Source organism: Ammospiza nelsoni, chromosome 16 (genome assembly GCF_027579445.1).
Source record: "Ammospiza nelsoni isolate bAmmNel1 chromosome 16, bAmmNel1.pri, whole genome shotgun sequence".
NCBI lineage: Eukaryota > Metazoa > Chordata > Aves > Passeriformes > Passerellidae > Ammospiza > Ammospiza nelsoni.
Window position 1 is genome coordinate 17,644,114 of NC_080648.1, and position 16,797 is coordinate 17,660,910.

A 16,797-nucleotide genomic window follows, 5' to 3' on the forward strand; every position below is an offset into this window, starting at 1 on the left:
CTGCTCGGGTCGGGAAACCCCTCCAAGGTCGGGAAATCCTTCTAGGATCATCGAGCCCGACCGTTCCCCAGCACTAACCCGTGTCCCCAAACGCCACATCCATGTTTGGACACTTGCAGGGATGGGGACGCCAGCAGCTCCCCGTTCCTGTGCTCCTGCTCTGGACCCGCAGGTTGGGTGGCAGGGCTGGGGTCAGGGGGGCTCTGCCTCCCCCTGAGCAGTTTGTTTCTGCCCCCAGATGAGGCTGGACCAGGCCCTTTATTCCTCCTCACTTCCCTAATTCTGTCCCTCACCGCCAAAAGCTTTGGTGGTGCCTTTTACAGGAGAGGGGCTTGGCAGAGATGCCAGCCCAGACCTCGTGGAGCAGATGAGGATAAATCCAGGTGTAAATAAAGGAGTTGCTGTTCCAAACAAGTTTGGGCCGGGCTGAGCTGCTGTACGGTGTGGGGACAGGCACATGGCAGCACTCCCCAGTCCCCATCCTGGGCAGGGCACTCCTGAATCCCCCAGGAGCTCAGCTCTGCTGCACCCTCAGCTCCAGCACCACTGCTGTGCCACCCTGCCCTGGCTGTGCCACCTCTGCTCTGGGCACAGCCCTGCTCCTGGAAAACAAGGGCAGGGTCCCAGTGCTTGGGAGGAGGAGCCCAAACCCCTCCAGCCCCTCAGGACGTGGTGCAGGACTCTCCTGGGCTGGTCCTGGTGGGCACACAGACCTTGCATGGTGCTGCTGGATGGCTCCACTGGTGTCCCCAGGGTGGCACACGGGTCACACCACGTGGCCACCTTGGCTCAGCCACCGGGGCCGGTCTGTGGCACAGCCTGGAGTGCCCTCAGGTCCCCCTGGGGCTCCGGGGATGGCACCCAGCTTGGCATGGAGCAGGGCCTGCAGCTCCTGGTCCCCCAGCTCGGTGGCTGCAGCCAGGGCCAGCAGGAAGTAGGAGGCTGCATCCTGTTCATCCTGAGAGAAAACACAGGACAGGAGTTAGGAAGGGGCTTCACTGTAGGAAAGACATTTTGTGCTGTTCTTGTGGGCCAGCAAAGGCCTCCTAAAGAGAAAGGAAAGCCTCAGATCTCTCCTGAGAAAGACACCAAGGTTGTCACCATGGAGATGTGATGAAGGAGAGAAAGTTAAGAGATGCAGACTCTAGCTGGCTGACAGAATGATGTGGCTCCTTAGTCACCCACTGAGTACTTTGTTTCTTTCCTATAACCAATGGGCAGTGAATGTGTATGTTGGATGAATGTAAATATCTTGAATAAGTATTAAAGCAACTTTATTACTGTAATAAATCTCTCTTGCACCCTTCTGATGGAGTTGTGGTACTTTGTGCTGTGTTGTGCTCTATAACAACACTTCACTGGAGCTGGAGCAGAGCCTGGGGGTCCAGCAGGACCCAGGGACACCTGATTTCATGGAATGGTGCTAAGTGCCAGCACTTATTTCCAAATTCCCTTCCTCCCTTCAAAACCAGATGTGATCTCCACCCTCAGCCCTCCATGCAAGGCACGGGAGGGCTCCTTTCTTACCTTCAGCTTGTGCAGGGCCAGGTTGCCCAGGTGCCAGTAGACCTTGCAGTAGTACAGGGCCTCTGCTGAGCTCTGCAGCACGGGGGGACGCATGGCCAGGGTCTTCAGGTAGCAATCCTCGGCCATCTCGTGCATGCGCAGCAGGTCATAGGCTGTGGCCAGGCGGTGGAAGGCAACCAGCTCCTGCAGGTGATCCCCTGGGAGGGAGAGATGGGATCAACCAGCTCCTGCAGCTGGGAATCAACCAGCTCCTGCAGCTGATCCCCTGGGAGAGAGAGATGGGATCAACCAGCTCCTGCAGCTGAAAGAGAGGTGAGATCAGCCAGCTCCTGCAGGTGATCCCCTGGGAGAGAGAGGGGTGGGATCTGATCCCTTGGGAAAATAGAGGTGTGGGATCAACCAGCTCCTGCAGCTGATCCCCTGGGAAAGCGGAGGGATCAACCAGCTCCTGCCATTGGATCCCCTGCAAAAGAGAGGGGTGGGATCTCCTGGAAAATAGAGAGGTGGGAACAACCAGCTCCTGCCATTGGATCCCCTGCAAAAGAGAGATGTGGGATCAACCAGCTCCTGCCATGGATCTCCTGGAAAAGTTGCTGATCCAGCTCAATCCATCCCCAGCCCTGCTGAGCCACTCTGGATGCATTTTCTCCGCAGTTGGGGCATGGATACCTCTGAGAGAAAGCAGAGCCATGGGCGGGGTGGTTGATGCCACAGCTGGACAGATTGGCCCAGGAGTATCATCCAGCCAGGGGATTGTTTAGGGTACTGGAAGGGGCTGGTACAAGACTGGTCCTATCCCAGACATTTTAGCTGGCATTTTGCCCATCCAAACTATTTATGTAATGGGAAGGGGTGAAGTTTTTATCAGCAGGGCAGAGAGGAACTGCTGAGTCCTGTGCTTTCACCAGACTTCCTGTGCTCTGGAGTAACACAAACCCTCTGCTCTCACACAGCTGAAAAAAGAGGAAGTGGCCTCAAAAAGCTGTCATGATTTTTGGTAAGAACAGGTCCAGCAGTGTTAGGAAAGCAGGAGATCCCATTTTCACATGGATCTGGTTCTCATCCACAAGATTCAGTGGCTCCCCAATAAATCATCAACTTCCCAGTAACTGCCTGTAACTTTAGGGGGTAAATCACTCACCGACCCTGAGGCTGAGCCTGGCTGCCAGCGTGGCAAACTCCAGAGCCTTCTCATAGCCCTGCAGGCTGATCTGCAGCTCTGCCAGTTTGTTGAACAGCCTCAGCTCTGTCTGGGTGGCCTTGAGTTTCCTGGCCAAGGGCACAGCTCCTCCCTAAGGAGACAGAATGGTGAGCTCAGGATGTTCCTGGAGGATCAGCACTGCCTGAGAGGGGTGACAGAGCAACAGGACAGGGACCAAGGCTGGGGATGGGCGCTGCAGGTTTGGGTTTTAGTCCCTTGAACATGAGTTTTAAATCCCAGTGGTTCTCAAAGCCTGACCCTCACATCCCTGCCCTTCCTTGGGTGTCTGGAATTCTGACTGGGTGTACCCAGGAGTGACCAGCTCACACTTAACACCACCAGGATTTGTAATGGAAGGAGCCCATTCCCAATCCCAAATAATTTTGGGGTTTCTTTGCAAATTTGTGCTCCAAGCCTCCCACTCTGGCACCCTTGGGATGACCCCAGCCCTCTGCACCCTCCATCCTTGGGGCAAAGCCCCCTCAGCCACCACAGGGGGACAAAGGGACAGAATGCTCAGGGGACTCCATACCCTGTAAAACTCCACTGCCCGGGCCCTGTTCCGGCTGCCATTGAAGAAGGTGTCACCTGCTTTCTCATAGAGGTCCATGGCCAAGGAGAAGTTGTCCCCTTTCAGAGCAGTCTGGATGGCTGCCTGCAAGGAAAAAGGGGCTGGGGTGACATTTGGAAAGGCAGAGACATTGGTGTGATTAAATAAACCTCAAATTTAAGGAGCTGCTCTTCCACTTTGCAGCTCAGCTGATAAAATAATGCTGGGGATGGAGAGGTGTCAGAAGTCTTCAACCCCAAGGACTTCCCTGGCTTTTGTCCCTTATTTATGGATATTTCAATGGGAACTGCTCACTTGGCACCTCCAGCTTCTTTTGGCACTCTCCCATCACTTTCTGACTCAATGAACTCGCTTCTTTTCACCCCAAAATCCTGTAAACTCAGTGGATGGAAAGAAAGAGAGGAAATTCAGTGCCTGAGGGCAAGGCAAGAGCTCCTCCTTCCTTCCAGCCGCAGGTTCACAGTGCTCAGAGCTTTCCCTTCCAGGTTTCCCAGCCCCAAAAGGCTGTGATGGGAATGCAAGGCACAGCTCCAGCCACCTCCCCCATACCTGGAAGTACATTTCCACCAGCTCATCCTCCTGCAGGAGGTAATAAAGTTTTCCTGCCTGCAGCCAGGCCTCTGCTGCCTTCACAGCCTCCTGCAGGTCGATGAAGATCCTCAGGCTCTGCTTGGTGCAGTCCAGGGATTGTCTCAAAGCCCTGCGATGGCAACAGGCAAAAAGCCACCTCAGAGGAGTCACAGAGCCGTCCCCAGGCCACCTCCCCATGGCTCTGACCCCCTGCCCTCTCCTCCTGGAATTACCAAAGCCTGGGGACAGAAGGACATGGTCAGCTCTGGGCAAGGTGTCCTGGTAGGATCATGGATGTCTCCATGCTTTAATGCTCAGGTTTAATGGGCACTTGGCCACCTTAGCACAATTCAGGACACCAGCGGTCCCACTCAGGCTGCTCTTCATCCCTGGGTGATTGAGGGTTTCATCCAGGTCACCTCCAAACCCAACCTGCCTCCCTAAACCGAGTCCCAAAGTGACTCCCAGCTCCACATGGGAGCACAGGCAGGGAATGCTTGTACCTACATGTCCCAGACAGCACCTGGCACCCAAACCCACACCTCTGCCTGGTGTTTGTCCCTCGGGAGATCTCTGGCTACATGTCCAAGCCCCTTTTCCAGCCCCTGGTCACTGGAGGACACAGGGCCAGGCAGTGGCATGAGCCAGAGGGCTGGACATTGACTCAGCTGTGGGAAGGGAGAGCCAGCAGTGTCCAGGGCAGTTTGTTTGCTGGCAGGCAGGCCCCAGCTGTCCTGGGATCCCAGGCAATGGGGTGCTTTGTGATCCTAAATAGCACCGTTCACATGACAGGCATCTGCTCCCTGAATACCTTCCCCCTGCACTCACCCTGACCTGCCTGGGAGGTGAACGTCCCAGCTGGGGACAGCCCTGCCCATTTGTCCTTCTGGGACTGGGAACTGCCTCTCCACTCTTTGATCTGATTGCCTTCAAGGTCTGTGGCCTGTCCCAGCCTCTCCTCTCCTCTCCTCTCCTCTCCTCTCCTCTCCTCTCCTCTCCTCTCCTCTCCTCTCCTCTCCTCTCCTCTCCTCTCCTCTCCTCTCCTCTCCTCTCCTCTCCTCTCCTCTCCTCTCCTCTCCTCTCCTCTCCTCTCCTCTCCTCTCCTCTCCTCTCCCAGTCCCACACTGTTAGGCAGGTATTAAAGGTGAGCTGATACTGGTTTTAAGCACCTCCTGTGGGTCTTTAGGCCCTCCCTGGGGACAATATCACAGCAATATCACAGGGCAGCCCTGGCAGCTAGAGGCTGAAACCAGACTTACTCAAAGAGCAGATAAGGAGCCTGTTCTTGCTGGGGAGTGGTGATTAATCATTGGGATAAGCTTCCAAAGGAAGCAATGAATTCCCTGTCACTCTGCTGAAGCCTGGATGTGTCCTGGAAAACTGTGTTTGGCCACACTCCAGCTCTGTCTGGGACAACGTTTGCCCAGCTCTGGTTGACATTGAGCTGCTCCCTCTCAGAGCACAGTGACAGCTCATAAACCTCAGAATCTGAACTGTGGGGCAGATGGAGCCACCACCACCCTGCTTGAGGGGCACCCCAGGAAAGGCAGCACACTCTGGCAGCATCCCACAGCCCAGACACTCACTGAGGTGTGCCCAGAGCCTGGTAGAGCTGGCTGAGGGCCTGCCTGGCACTGGCCTCCAGCTCCCTGTCCTGCAGCTGCCGTGCCAGGGATGCCCAGTGCTCGTGGTAGGTGATGGAGGCCTGCAGGTCAGGGCACACTCTGCTGTAGAAATGGCACAGACGCTCCGTGATGTGCAGCTGACCTGTGTGGGACAGGGAAAGGGAGAAGAACAGCTCAGGGGACAGCTGACCTGTGTGGCACAGGGAAAGGGAAAAGGACAGTTCAGGGGACACCTGACCTGTGTGGGACAGGGAAAGGGAGAAGGACAGCTCAGGGAACCGCATTGGGGACCTAGCAGGGTCAAGCACTTCCTGGCTCCTCTCTATACTCACTCCTCAGGTTCTGCCACTTCAGGGCAAAGCCCAGCGCCAGTTCATAGCACAGTTTGGCATCTTCCCTCCTCTGCCTGTCCACCATGGCCTGTGCCAGCCACAGCAGCACCTGTGCCAGCTCCGTGTCCATCTCTCGGTGGCCCTGGAGCTCACTGTAGAGCCGCACTGCCCACAGCAGGTACAGCTCGGCCAGCTGGGCCGCCCCGCACGACAGGCTCAGCTGGCCCAGGTTAGCCAGGGCCACGGCCTGGTTCCTGCAGCTCCCCGCCTCCTTGGCCTTGTGCAGGGCCCTCAGGAAGTTCTCGGCAGCCTCCTGGAGGCGGCCCTGGGCGGTGAGGGCCATGGCCAGCAGGTTGTGCACGGCGCCATGCGGGGTCTCGCAGGCCGCGCCGCACAGGCAGCGCCGCAGCCGCCGCAGGAGCTGCCCCGCCGGGCCCGGCTGCCGCTGCAGCACGTACAGCCAGGCCAGGCACAGCGAGGACTCAAACGCCTCCTCCTCCCCCAGCAGTCTGGCCAGATCTGCTGCTCTGGCTGCGTAAGGGATGGCTCCATCCAGCAGGCCGTGCTGGAGGTACATCCTGGACAGCACGGCGCAGAGCGTCCTCTGCATGGGCACGGCCCTGCTCTCGCAGCAGAACTGCAGAGCCTGCCTGAGGTACACACAAGCCACTGCTGGGATGCTGCTCCTGTCCTGCTGCTGCCTCCCCAGGAGCTTGGAAGCGTTCTGGAGGATGAAGCCGGCTCGCCAGACGGGGGTTGGTGTGCCCTTGGTGCTGCTGGGAACAAAGGACCTGACGGAGGCCAGCGCGATGTTTGGCAGGCACTTCTTGTCGTAGAGGTAGCCCAGGGTGGCAGTGGCATCCAGGGGCCCAGCACGGCTGCCTGGGCTGAGCCAGGTGGTGCTGAGGCACTGGAGATGCTCCAGAAAGGGCAGCACCTCCTCGGTCCTGCCCAGCTGCAGGAAGAGTTTGACAATGAGGAAACAGATCCGGGCCTCCAGTGGGGCATTGCCCACGGCGATGGATTCCCTCAGGATGTAGGTGAGGAGCTCCAGCTCGTTCTCCGAGCTGAAGGAGCGGCCAGGCAGGCACACGAGCAGGGTCACCGTCTTCCCCAGCAGGGAGGAGAACTTGTGCTTCATGTTCTGCTTCAGGTAGATGGAGGCGAGGCTCCCATGCAGCGCTGCCAGCAGGGGCAGGTCCCCAAAGCCCCTCTCAAGGACACTCATGGCTTCCTCAAAGTACACCCGGGCCTGGGAGAGCTTGAGCTTTTTGATGCAGAGCTTACCCAAGAGGAAACAAAGCCTGACGTGAGCCCAAACTGAGCGAGTCCTCTTGGCCCAGTTGCGGGAAGTCTCGAGGTACAGGACCAGTTCATCCTCATCAGAGAAACCATAAAAAGTGGAGTGGAGAAAGGAAAAGCTGAGATCATAAAAGCTTTGGAAACTGGGCACAAAACTGTCTTGGTTGAGGAAGGTCAGTATGGGGTCAAAGACATCAGCATCCTCCATGTGGCCAGCGTTGAGGTCGATGAAGAATTTGGGATAATCCAAGTCATCCAGCTTCTCCAGGAGAACATCTTCCAGAGTGGCAGGGGCTGTTTCACTGCCTGGGCTGGACAGCTCTGAGGTGCTGCTGGTGGCCCAGTCATTGATCTCCTCCCAGGACTGGAGCACCTGGATTTCTTTACTGCCATGGAGAGCAGCCTCTGGAAGGGACAGGGAAACCACAGAGGGATCAGGAGGAAATTCTTCCCTGGGGCTGCCCCACCCCTGGAAGTGTCCAAGGGCAGGTTGGACAGGGCTTGGAGAAATCTGGGATAGTGGAAGGTGTCCCTGACCATGGCAGGATGACCTTTAATGTTCCTCCCAACCCAAACCATTCTCTGATGTTTCCTCCTGTCCAAGTTCACCCTCAGCAGCCATCACCAAAGCCTCCCCCTCTGTCCCCTCCTCGTACTCACCTGCTGGCACTTGCGGGAACACGGCTGTGGGTTCAAACCCAGCTGTACAAAGAGACAAACAGAAAACAAACCCCAAACCCTTGGTCAGTGTCAGTGTGCAGAAATCAGCTGAAGTCCCAAAGCCACCCAGCCAGAACAGAGAAAGTGAGAGCCCCCAGAAACCCCAACCCTGGTGCTGCAGGCCAGGCTCAGTGGAGAGCAGCACCTGCCAGGGTGAATCCCAGCCCAGGAGCTGCCCTGGCAGCAGAGAAGGGCCCTGCAGACTCCAGCATGGCAGGGTCACCTCCTGAGGACACCTCCAGCCTCTGTCACCAGACTAAGCACAGGTGTCACAGTCACTTTTTATGGAAAATCCTTTCCTTAGGATCTTTTTCTCTTGAGAAGCTGAGAGGCCTCAGGAACAAAATGTAAACAATGGTTATCTGCTGCTGTGGAATGCAACAGGTGCGTCTGTGACTGGTCTCATGTGGTTGTTTTTAATTAATGGCCAATCACAGTCCAGCTGTCCGGACTGTCTCAGTCAGTGACAAGATTTTATTATCATTCCATTCTTTTTCCTTTCCTTCAAGATTTCTGATGAAATCCTTTCTTCTATTCTTTTTAATATAATATATATAATAAAATAATAAATCAGCCTTCTGAACTACGGAGTCAGATCCTTGTCTCTTCCCTCGTCCTGGGACCCCTGTGAACACCACCCCACACAGGTTTGTGCTGCCTCCACCCCAGAAGGTGCCTCCACTGCACTCCCACGGTCTTGGGGCTCTCCAGGCCTGCCCAGCTCTCCCTGGGGATGCAGGACTGGGATATAAAGAGAGGGGATGCTCACCCAGCCTGTACACAGAGGTAATGTCAGTGTGTGCCAGGTCCCCCAGGAGGGTGGCAAAGTGCTCCTCGTCACCATTGCAGGGGATGTGCAGCACTGGGGACTTCTCCTCTTCACTCAGAAACACAAAGCCCTTTCCCCTGGGGACGGGCAGGAGAAAAGAGTCAGCGTGTGCCCAGCCCCTGACGCTGCAGCTGGGGTGGGATGGGATGGGATGGGATGGGATGGGATGGGATGGGATGGGATGGGATGGGATGGGATGGGATGGGATGGGAAGTTTTCCCATGCCTTCTCTTCCTCCCACCACAGAAGGTGTGTTGCAGATGAACACAGGATTCTGGACACCTTCCCCATCAAGGTTCTCCATGAAGGAACAGAAAGGCACCAGAGGAAAGGACCTATTGGACTGTTTTGGAATCCAGAATCCACAGGACACCACCTGATCTGCTCTGTCCCTTCTGGAGTGTCAGAGAAAAGTGCTAGAACTCACCTGGAGTGACTCTGAGAGGGGAAAGCCCAGCAGACCCTGGTCAAAACCTTGTCCTCCTACCCATACTTTTGAGATGGAAGCCACCACCAGAGCCAGCTGCAGAGTCAGGGTGGGATTTAGCACCCTCCCTCCCTGGACAGCTCTCACTGTGTCTCTGTGTGCTGGGTGTGCAGTTCTGCTCTGTGCCAGTTCTGCCTCCACACCCAGGGCAGGAGGAAGGAGAGCAGGATTTGTTTCCTGGGCAGGGAATGCTCTCCCCACCCTTGCCAGCTCCCAGCCCCTCAGAGCTACAAACTGAACATTTCTAGGACAAACTGGGAAGCCAGATTAGCCTAGGGCTGGACCTGTTCCTCTCCAAGAACCATCTGAGGCAGGTGAAATGCAATTTTTGTGTCTGGGCTGCAGCAGAGCCTGGCCAAAGCTTCTGCTCACACCTCAAACCCACCCTCTGTGAAGGTCCTGCAAGGGGAATCACCTGTCCTAGGCTCTCACACAGCCCTGAGGTGGGATTTGAGCCCCCCTTCTCTTTTCTCCAGAATTTAATTTAAATAAACTCACAGGGGTTCGCAGGGCTCAGGGTTTACGTGTCGGGTGGGAACGAAGCCGATGCTCCTGGTGCTGAGGGATTTGCCCACAAACCATGGCAGCCCAGGGATGAAGAATCCAATGATTTCTATGGCATCTCCTTTGGAGAAGCTCAGCTCATCCCATGCTGCTCCTCTGTGGTCCTTGGTGGCGATGCACCTGCCTCTGACTGGGAAACCAAGGCAAAAAAGGGAATTTCAGTGGGATCCCTGCTAAACCCTCCTCATTGGAAAAGGCCTGGGCAGGGAGAGGCCATGATTCCAGCTGGAAAGGGCTGCCCCCTCTCTCCCCTAAGATTTATTGTGATCTTGGGTCCAGCTCTCTGCCTTTTCTCCTTGAGAAGTGGGTTATAATACAAAATAAAAGAGGGATGAATAAACTCCACCCTTCTCGAGCTGCAGCCTGGAAGGTGGCTGGAAATACAGATTTTCACAGAAAAATCCCTGCCCTATCTCAATTCTGCCAAATCCTGGACAGTGCCAATGTCCATCCCTACATGACAAAGTCACAGCTGCAGGGACCTCCTGTGTCCAGCTTGCTCTGAACCGGACTGGACTGGGGTTAAGGGCTGAGTGGAGGGCACAGGTTTCATGTGAGCACTAGGTGGGGACCTCTTGATTTGAAATGTCACCCCTGAAAGAATTAAAAGAAACATAAAATTGAAGTAGAACAGGGAAAAGCCAGTGGCAGGGGGTGTCACCAGCAGCTCTCTGCTCTCTGTGCTCCTCAGAATGTGGTTTGCAAGTTCTGATCTGCATTCCAGAGGGCCCAGAGATGCAGCATTCCCTCAGAGCCCCTGTGGTGGGGTCAGTCCCAGAAGAACAGATGGATCTGTGGCCATTTGTGGCCAAACTCAGCTTTTGTGCCCAGGTGCCACTCACCAATGGCCCGAGAGCTCGTCCCGCTGATCTCCTGGGAGAGGCCAAAGCTCACAGCATAATTCCTCAGGAACCACCTGCAAGGCAAAGGGGACCTCAGTGGTTCTGGTGAGCGCTCCTGAGCTCAGGCCAGCCCAGGGATGGTGTCCCACCACAGGGGAGGAGCAGGATAAATTCACCATCTTTAGGAAAGGTTTCTCCAAGTGAAAGGCTCAGCCTGGTGACCAGTGTGAAGCCCCACCTTGGCTGGCATTGCCTGAATTTTTTCTGCCACTTCTTCATCTGTTAATCAGAGATAACCTCATGTATGACCTCAATCAATACCTTACAAAATCACATCTGAAGTAGGAGCGTGTCCTTGCTGTGTCCCATTGACTGCACCTGCATTAATTCCAGTCTTTATGCTTAATGTGGACCCTCCTGGAAATATCGTCACAGAATTGTGAGGCTCTTGTCCTTTGCCAGAGGCAAGAGGAGCTTCCCAGCCAGCCTTGGTGCCGGTGATGGATCAGGATCAGGAAAGAATCCTGATCTGAGCCCTTTCATTCAGCACTTACTGGTAAAAGGGTTGAGCTATTGGCTCCAGAGCAGTCACGGACACCACGCCTCGCTGTCCCGTCAGCAGGGACATCCCTTCCCATCTGGAATCCTGTCCAGCACTCTTCACATGGACAAGCTCGTTCCTGCAGAGCTGCAGACCCTCCTCTCCCTCCTGCTCCAGCTTGCACACCCCAGGCACTGCCCTGCAGAAAAAGTTCCCTGCAGAGAGAGAGTCAGAGGTGGGATCAGTGCGCCAGGGGCTCCAGCCCAGCCCTGCTGGGGGATTTTCAGGAATTCCCCCACGTGCATTCCCATCACACCTTCCTGGAGGAGCAGATCCATGTAGATGGTGGCCAGGTGCTCCTCATCCACGGTGACCCTGAGCTCTGTGTCCTCCACCAGGGCACAGTCCAGCCAGAACTCCTGGGCAAGGAGCAGCTGCTCCAGGCAGGTCCCCACGAACCCTGAGAAGCCAATAGGGGCATCAGCATCAGCACCTCCCTCTCTGGGCAGCAGGAAGGGTCTTGGGAATTTCCAATTGTCAGGCAAAAGTTTCCAATTTTGCTTCCAAAATTTCCCAAAAGGGATCCTCCCCATTCTCCCTGATCCAAACAGAGATTTCATAAACAACAGATTGCAAAGTTTTCTAATTCATTTCTCACTGTCCACCCTGAACATTGCAGTTCTGTAGTGTCAGGCAATGCCTTCTCCAAAAAACCTCCTCACACTGTCTGTTTAGACCTTGGGAACATTACCTAAAGTCAGATAGGTGGAAAACTTCCAGACTTCCTCGGGGGTTTTGAAGGTGAGGAGGAAGCGATCCTCGTGTGCCTGTGTGCAGACCAGCCTGGCTGACAGCTCCTGCACAGGGAGACAAAGCAGCATCAAGGGACACTCCTGGAGCCTTGAAACCCAGCAGGGAAGGAGAGTTCAGTCCAGGCATCTTCTCTGCAGCTGGGATTTGTTTGTATAAAATCCAGCCTGGGAACTCTGTGCCTGTCCAGAGCAGGACATGGATTTGGTGATCCCAGCCCTGGGAATTTAGGCTCAGATCCCCAAAACAACACAAGGCTCAGATTTGCCCCTCCCTTGCCATCAGTTCATATTCCCCATCATTCCAGTCTCCTCCAGAGCCCCCTGCAGTGGCCTTGGAGGAACTCCACAGCTGGGTTTGGCACCCCAGCACACCTCCCACCATTCCAGGAGCATGCCAGCACGCTGGCACGGGGTTTGTACCTTGAAGAGGGCACAGACACTTCTGTCATCGCTGTCCAGAGCCCACAGCCTCCTCCTGGCAGCCTCCTGGAGCTGGGCATTGCAGCGCCCGCAGGAGCGGCTCTCCACGGAGAAGGAGAGAGAGAGCTCTGGGAAGGGAAAAGAGGAGGGATGGAAGAGCAGGAGGAGCTCTGTGCAACCCAGAGCCACCCCTGCCACCCTGCCCGGGCCACCAGAGCCTCCAGCTGGGGGTTTCTCTGGGGCTGGATTGAAGGCACTTGAGGTGATAGTTCATGTTCAGACACAGGTGTTTATTATTTCTTATCAGTAAAACAATCTCACCACTGTGAGTTCTGCAGCTTTTCATTAGAAGGCACAACATTACCAACAATCTCTTGTTCCAAGGTCTTTTAAGACTAAACTATCCAATTAAGAACTGACGCCCGGATTAGTTTCCATTTTAACCCAATAACTGATCCCAAAGAGCCCACAATGGGGACTTTTCTGCCCAATTACAAAATGCTCCCGAAACCCATGGAGAAGGAGGAAGAAAAAGCATGAAGAAGAAACCCAGGATGACACCCTGTGCCCTCCATCTTGCTTCCATCCACAACACACTAAAAATCCCAAAACCTCAATTTCTCACCGAGTGACACACCTACACTGCTCTCTATCACCTATTTCACACTTTTGTGGGTTCTAGTCTGTTCTGGAGTTTAAGAAACTTTCTCCATGAATGAGGGTCAGAGTCAGTGCTGCCCTGGGGGTCAGGGCACCCAGAGCAGACAGAGGAATATTCCCTGTGTGCCCTAGGTTTGCACATGTAGCCTGGCTGTGATGCTCATACAACGCAAGCCCAGCCCATCCTCGTCCCTCAGCACCAAGGTGAGACCCAAGGCACTGTGGGGAGCCAGGGAATCTGTGAGGTGCCCCGGAGCTCCTTACCTGGGGGACAAGTGTTCCTGAGAGCCAGCAGCACCACCGGGGGCTCCAGGGAGCCGTGTCCTGCCTCGGGAGTGGGGCTGCTCCTCTCTGCCAGCCCAGCCTTACCTGCAGAGGAGGGAACAGCAGAGCTGCTGGAAACGCTCTGGGATGTCCTGCCTCAGCTGAGAGCTCCTGGGAGCACAGCCCTGCACCTCTGCTGGGGACTGGGTGACTCTGGAACCAGCCTCAAGTCGTGCTCAAGGTTGGAGAGATCCATGGGAGTGATGGGGTCTAACTCCATCATTCCCTTGATGTTGGGTTTTTTTCCAGTGCTGGAGAGGCTCTGGAGTGAGATTTCCCTTCTTTCTCCTGGCCAGACCCTCAGATGAGCAGATCTGTTAAAAGGGTGAATCCCCAGCAGAAATTTTTTTGGAGGAGGCCTCAACTCCCCAGCACAGGAGAGCCAAGGCCTTGCAAAACTCTTTGTTCAAAAATTCAAAAATCAAAATGAGATTTTCTCCCCTGCCTGCTCTGCCGGGTATCCAAAACCCAAGCAGCATTCTCCCTGCTCCACACATCATCAGCTATTGCCATAAAGGATTCAGGGCCTGCTATGTGAGCTGCTAATTATGTTAATGAAAGCTGAGGCACACACAGCTCCAGCCCTGCTCTGCACAGCTGCATTGGCAGTGGAGGGATAACCAGATTAAACCCCAATTTTTGTCAGCAATCAGACAGGATTTGTAAGATAAACATGTACCTGGAGATGTGGAGCTGGAATGGGCAGCAGCTTTTTAAAGTCATTCCTTTGACCAGAACTCTGCTCTACAGTTCTTTTCACTGAGCCAGCTTTGCCAGCCACTCAAATAAACTGGTATTTGCATGCAGAAATAGAATTCTTATTTAAAGAAATAGAATTCTCATGTAGAGCTAACAAGTAGAAAAGAACAGCCCAAGGCTGGACAGGCCATGAATGAGTTTTGCTTTAAAAGAAAAGGGTCTACATTGAACAAAGTCTCAACATTTCATGTGGCAGCTCCACGTGAGGAAATGGAGAAGGGGAAGTGAAGGGAGGCAGAGGCAGAACTCAATCTGAGCTGGCTCCTGCCATTGCTCCACTCCTGGCTGCCTTCCTCCCCTCTCTGTGCCCACAGAGCCTGGCAGGGCCTGGGGGGGTACCTGGTGCCATTCCCTGGGGATGGGGATGGGGCTCTAATGCCATGCCCTGGGGATGGGGATGTGTACCTAATGCCATTCCCTGTGGCTGGGTACCTGATGCCATTCCCTGGGGTGGGTACCTGATGCCATGTCCTGGGAATGGATCCCTGATGCCATTCCCTGGGGATGGGTACCTGTTGCCATGCCCTGGGGCTGTGTCCCTGATGCCATGCCCTCAGAATGGGGTTGGGTACCTGTTGCCATGTCCCGGGGACGTGACCCTGGTGCCATTCCCTGGGGATGGGGTTGGGTACCTGTTGCCATGCCCTGGGGCTGTGTCCCTGATGCCATGCCCTCAGAATGGGGTTGGGTACCTGTTGCCATGTCCCGGGGCCGTGTCCCTGGTGCCGTGTCCGTGTCCGTGTCCCTCCACCATTGTCCCCGGCGGTGCAGGCTGTCCCCGTGGGGCAGGAGCTCGGGGGGCCGGGGCCAGCAGGACTCACACTCCTCACCTGCAGGGGGGGCAGAGGCGTCCGCACCCCTGGCAGGATCCTCCCGGCCCGAGAGGCGTCCCTGGGGTGTGACAGGTGGGACACTGCTCGTGCCACCCCTGCCAGCAGCAGGACACAGCCCGTCCATGGGGCCCCGGGGCTCACTCCGGTTGCTCTCACGGCTTCAGTGTTTATTTTCATTTGAGCCAGCTCAGAAAGGGAACTGGGAGCTTTCTCTTCAAGAGACCAATTGAAACTGCAGCTGGAGAGTTGTTCCCAGCCGTGCCAGTGACTCACTGGCCTCCTCAGTGCCAAAATATTTTGTGCCAGTGGGCAGCAAACAGCTCCAGCCCCAGGCAGGTCCCAGCACTCAGGGCTCACTCCTGGCTCCAGGGCTGGTGCTCAGGGCACCTTCTGGCTGACCCTGAGCCATGTCCCTCCTGCAGCTCACTGGGGCACCCTGGAATGGGAATGGTGCCCTGGGGCACGCCAGCACCCACGGGCTGTGCTTGGAGAGCTCCTGGGCAGCGAGGGGGAACACCAACAACATGGGAATAAACCAGCCCCAGAGTCACCCTGTCCCCTCCCTGGCCAAACCGTCCTGCCTCACCCCCCACACCCCCCAATCCAAGAGGAGAGAGCACAGGAGCCATCCCAGAGGAAAGGCAGGTGGGAGAGGGGCCAGTGCTCAGTGCCAGGGTGTCCCCAAGGCTCCCAGCCCATGGCAGGAGCCTGCAGCCCCACGGGCACCTTACCTGTGCATCCCAGCGCCAGCTCCGGGTGCCAGGGGGTCCCCAGGCAGCAGCCCATGTGTGGCTGCAATGACAGCAGCGCAGGGCTGGCACAGGGCTGGCACAGGGCTGGCAGGGGCAGGGCTGCTCGCTGCCCGCCCGGCACGGGGCCGGGCACGGCCACAATGCACAATGTCCCCTTTGAGAGGGCACTGCCACCGCGGGGGCGGCGGGCACGGGCTGAGGGGGCACAGGAGGGACTCACTGCAGCAGCTGGCTTTGGAAAGGCCTTTAAGGGCATCAGAGAGCTTTGGAAAGGGCTTTAAGGGCATCAGTGAGCTTTGGAAAGGGCTTTAAGGGCATCAGTGAGCTTTGGAAACACCTTTAGGGCACCAGTAGCTTTGGAAAGGGCTTTAAGGGCATCAGGTCTGGCCACACACCTAATAGTGCCAAGGGCACCACTAAACCGTGTCCCCAAGTGCCACAGCTATGTCCTTTAAATGGGGACTCCACCATGCCCTGGATGGGCTGTGCCAGCGCTTGCCGAGCCTTTCCATGGAGAAATTCTCCCTGATATCCAACCCTGGTGCAATTTGGGACCATTTCCTCTCCTCCTGTCCCTGTCCCCTCCTGTCACAGCTGTGCAGAGCCAGCAGGGCCCCCTGAGCCTCCTTTTCTGCTCTCTGCCTCCAGGAGGGCAGTGCCCATCCCACATGGCACATTCCTGCCATTCCTCCCCTCTCTCTGCCAAACCTGCCCCAGCTCCCAGCTGCTCTCCCCCATTCCCAGAGGCAGAGCTGCTCCCTCACCTTTGGGGGTGTCCACCTGGGGCCCATCCAGGGTCCTCCATGCGGGTCTGGCTGTGATCCTGCTCCTCCTTCCTGCCTGATGCTTCTCCTGTGTCACCCTGGGGGCAGCTGGCAGCACCATGGGCATCTCTGGCACCCACAGCCAGGTGAGTCCTGCAGCCCCGGCACTGTGGGCACCTCGGGGGCAGCGCTGTGCAAACCCCAGCTGCAACAGCAGCAGGAAGGGCTTGGCTGCCCTGCAGGATCCCTTGGGCATCCCAGGATGAGGGTGAGCCTCATTAACCCCTCACTCACATCCTCAGAGCTTCCCCAGCCCTCACGGTTGGGATTTGGGATGCCTGGGAGGGCTCACTGAGCTGAGC

The 16,797-nt window shown here is 56.2% G+C and overlaps 1 protein-coding gene across 1 annotated transcript; it reads right to left on the bottom strand.

Annotated features, from left to right (window-relative positions):
- Positions 1-766: 766 nt before the first annotated feature.
- On the bottom strand, positions 767-16,503 carry SH3TC2 (SH3 domain and tetratricopeptide repeats 2). Its single transcript, XM_059483683.1, has 18 exons — positions 16,436-16,503; positions 14,779-15,077; positions 13,268-13,372; positions 12,344-12,471; positions 11,863-11,968; positions 11,428-11,571; positions 11,125-11,326; positions 10,571-10,644; positions 9,663-9,858; positions 8,618-8,754; positions 7,789-7,830; positions 5,827-7,533; positions 5,456-5,636; positions 3,849-3,999; positions 3,261-3,383; positions 2,669-2,819; positions 1,528-1,724; positions 767-958 (listed from the first exon to the last, which is right to left on the bottom strand). Exons 1-18 carry the CDS (start codon positions 16,474-16,476, stop codon positions 767-769), a joined length of 4,176 nt encoding a protein of 1,391 aa, XP_059339666.1. The 5' UTR covers positions 16,477-16,503.
- Positions 16,504-16,797: the final 294 nt, after the last annotated feature.

Bases quoted from the DNA above. Each gene is read 5' to 3' on its own strand.
- SH3TC2 (XM_059483683.1), bottom strand. From the start codon at position 16,476: ATGGAGGACCCTGGATGGGCCCCAGGTGGACACCCCCAAAG. The intron at 11,327-11,427 runs GTGTGATGGGAA...CTCTCTCTGCAG, and splicing joins GGATCTGCTCCTCCAGGAAG to GGAACTTTTTCTGCAGGGCA. The intron at 5,637-5,826 runs GTGAGTATAGAG...TGTCCCACACAG, and splicing joins GAAGTGGCAGAACCTGAGGA to GTCAGCTGCACATCACGGAG.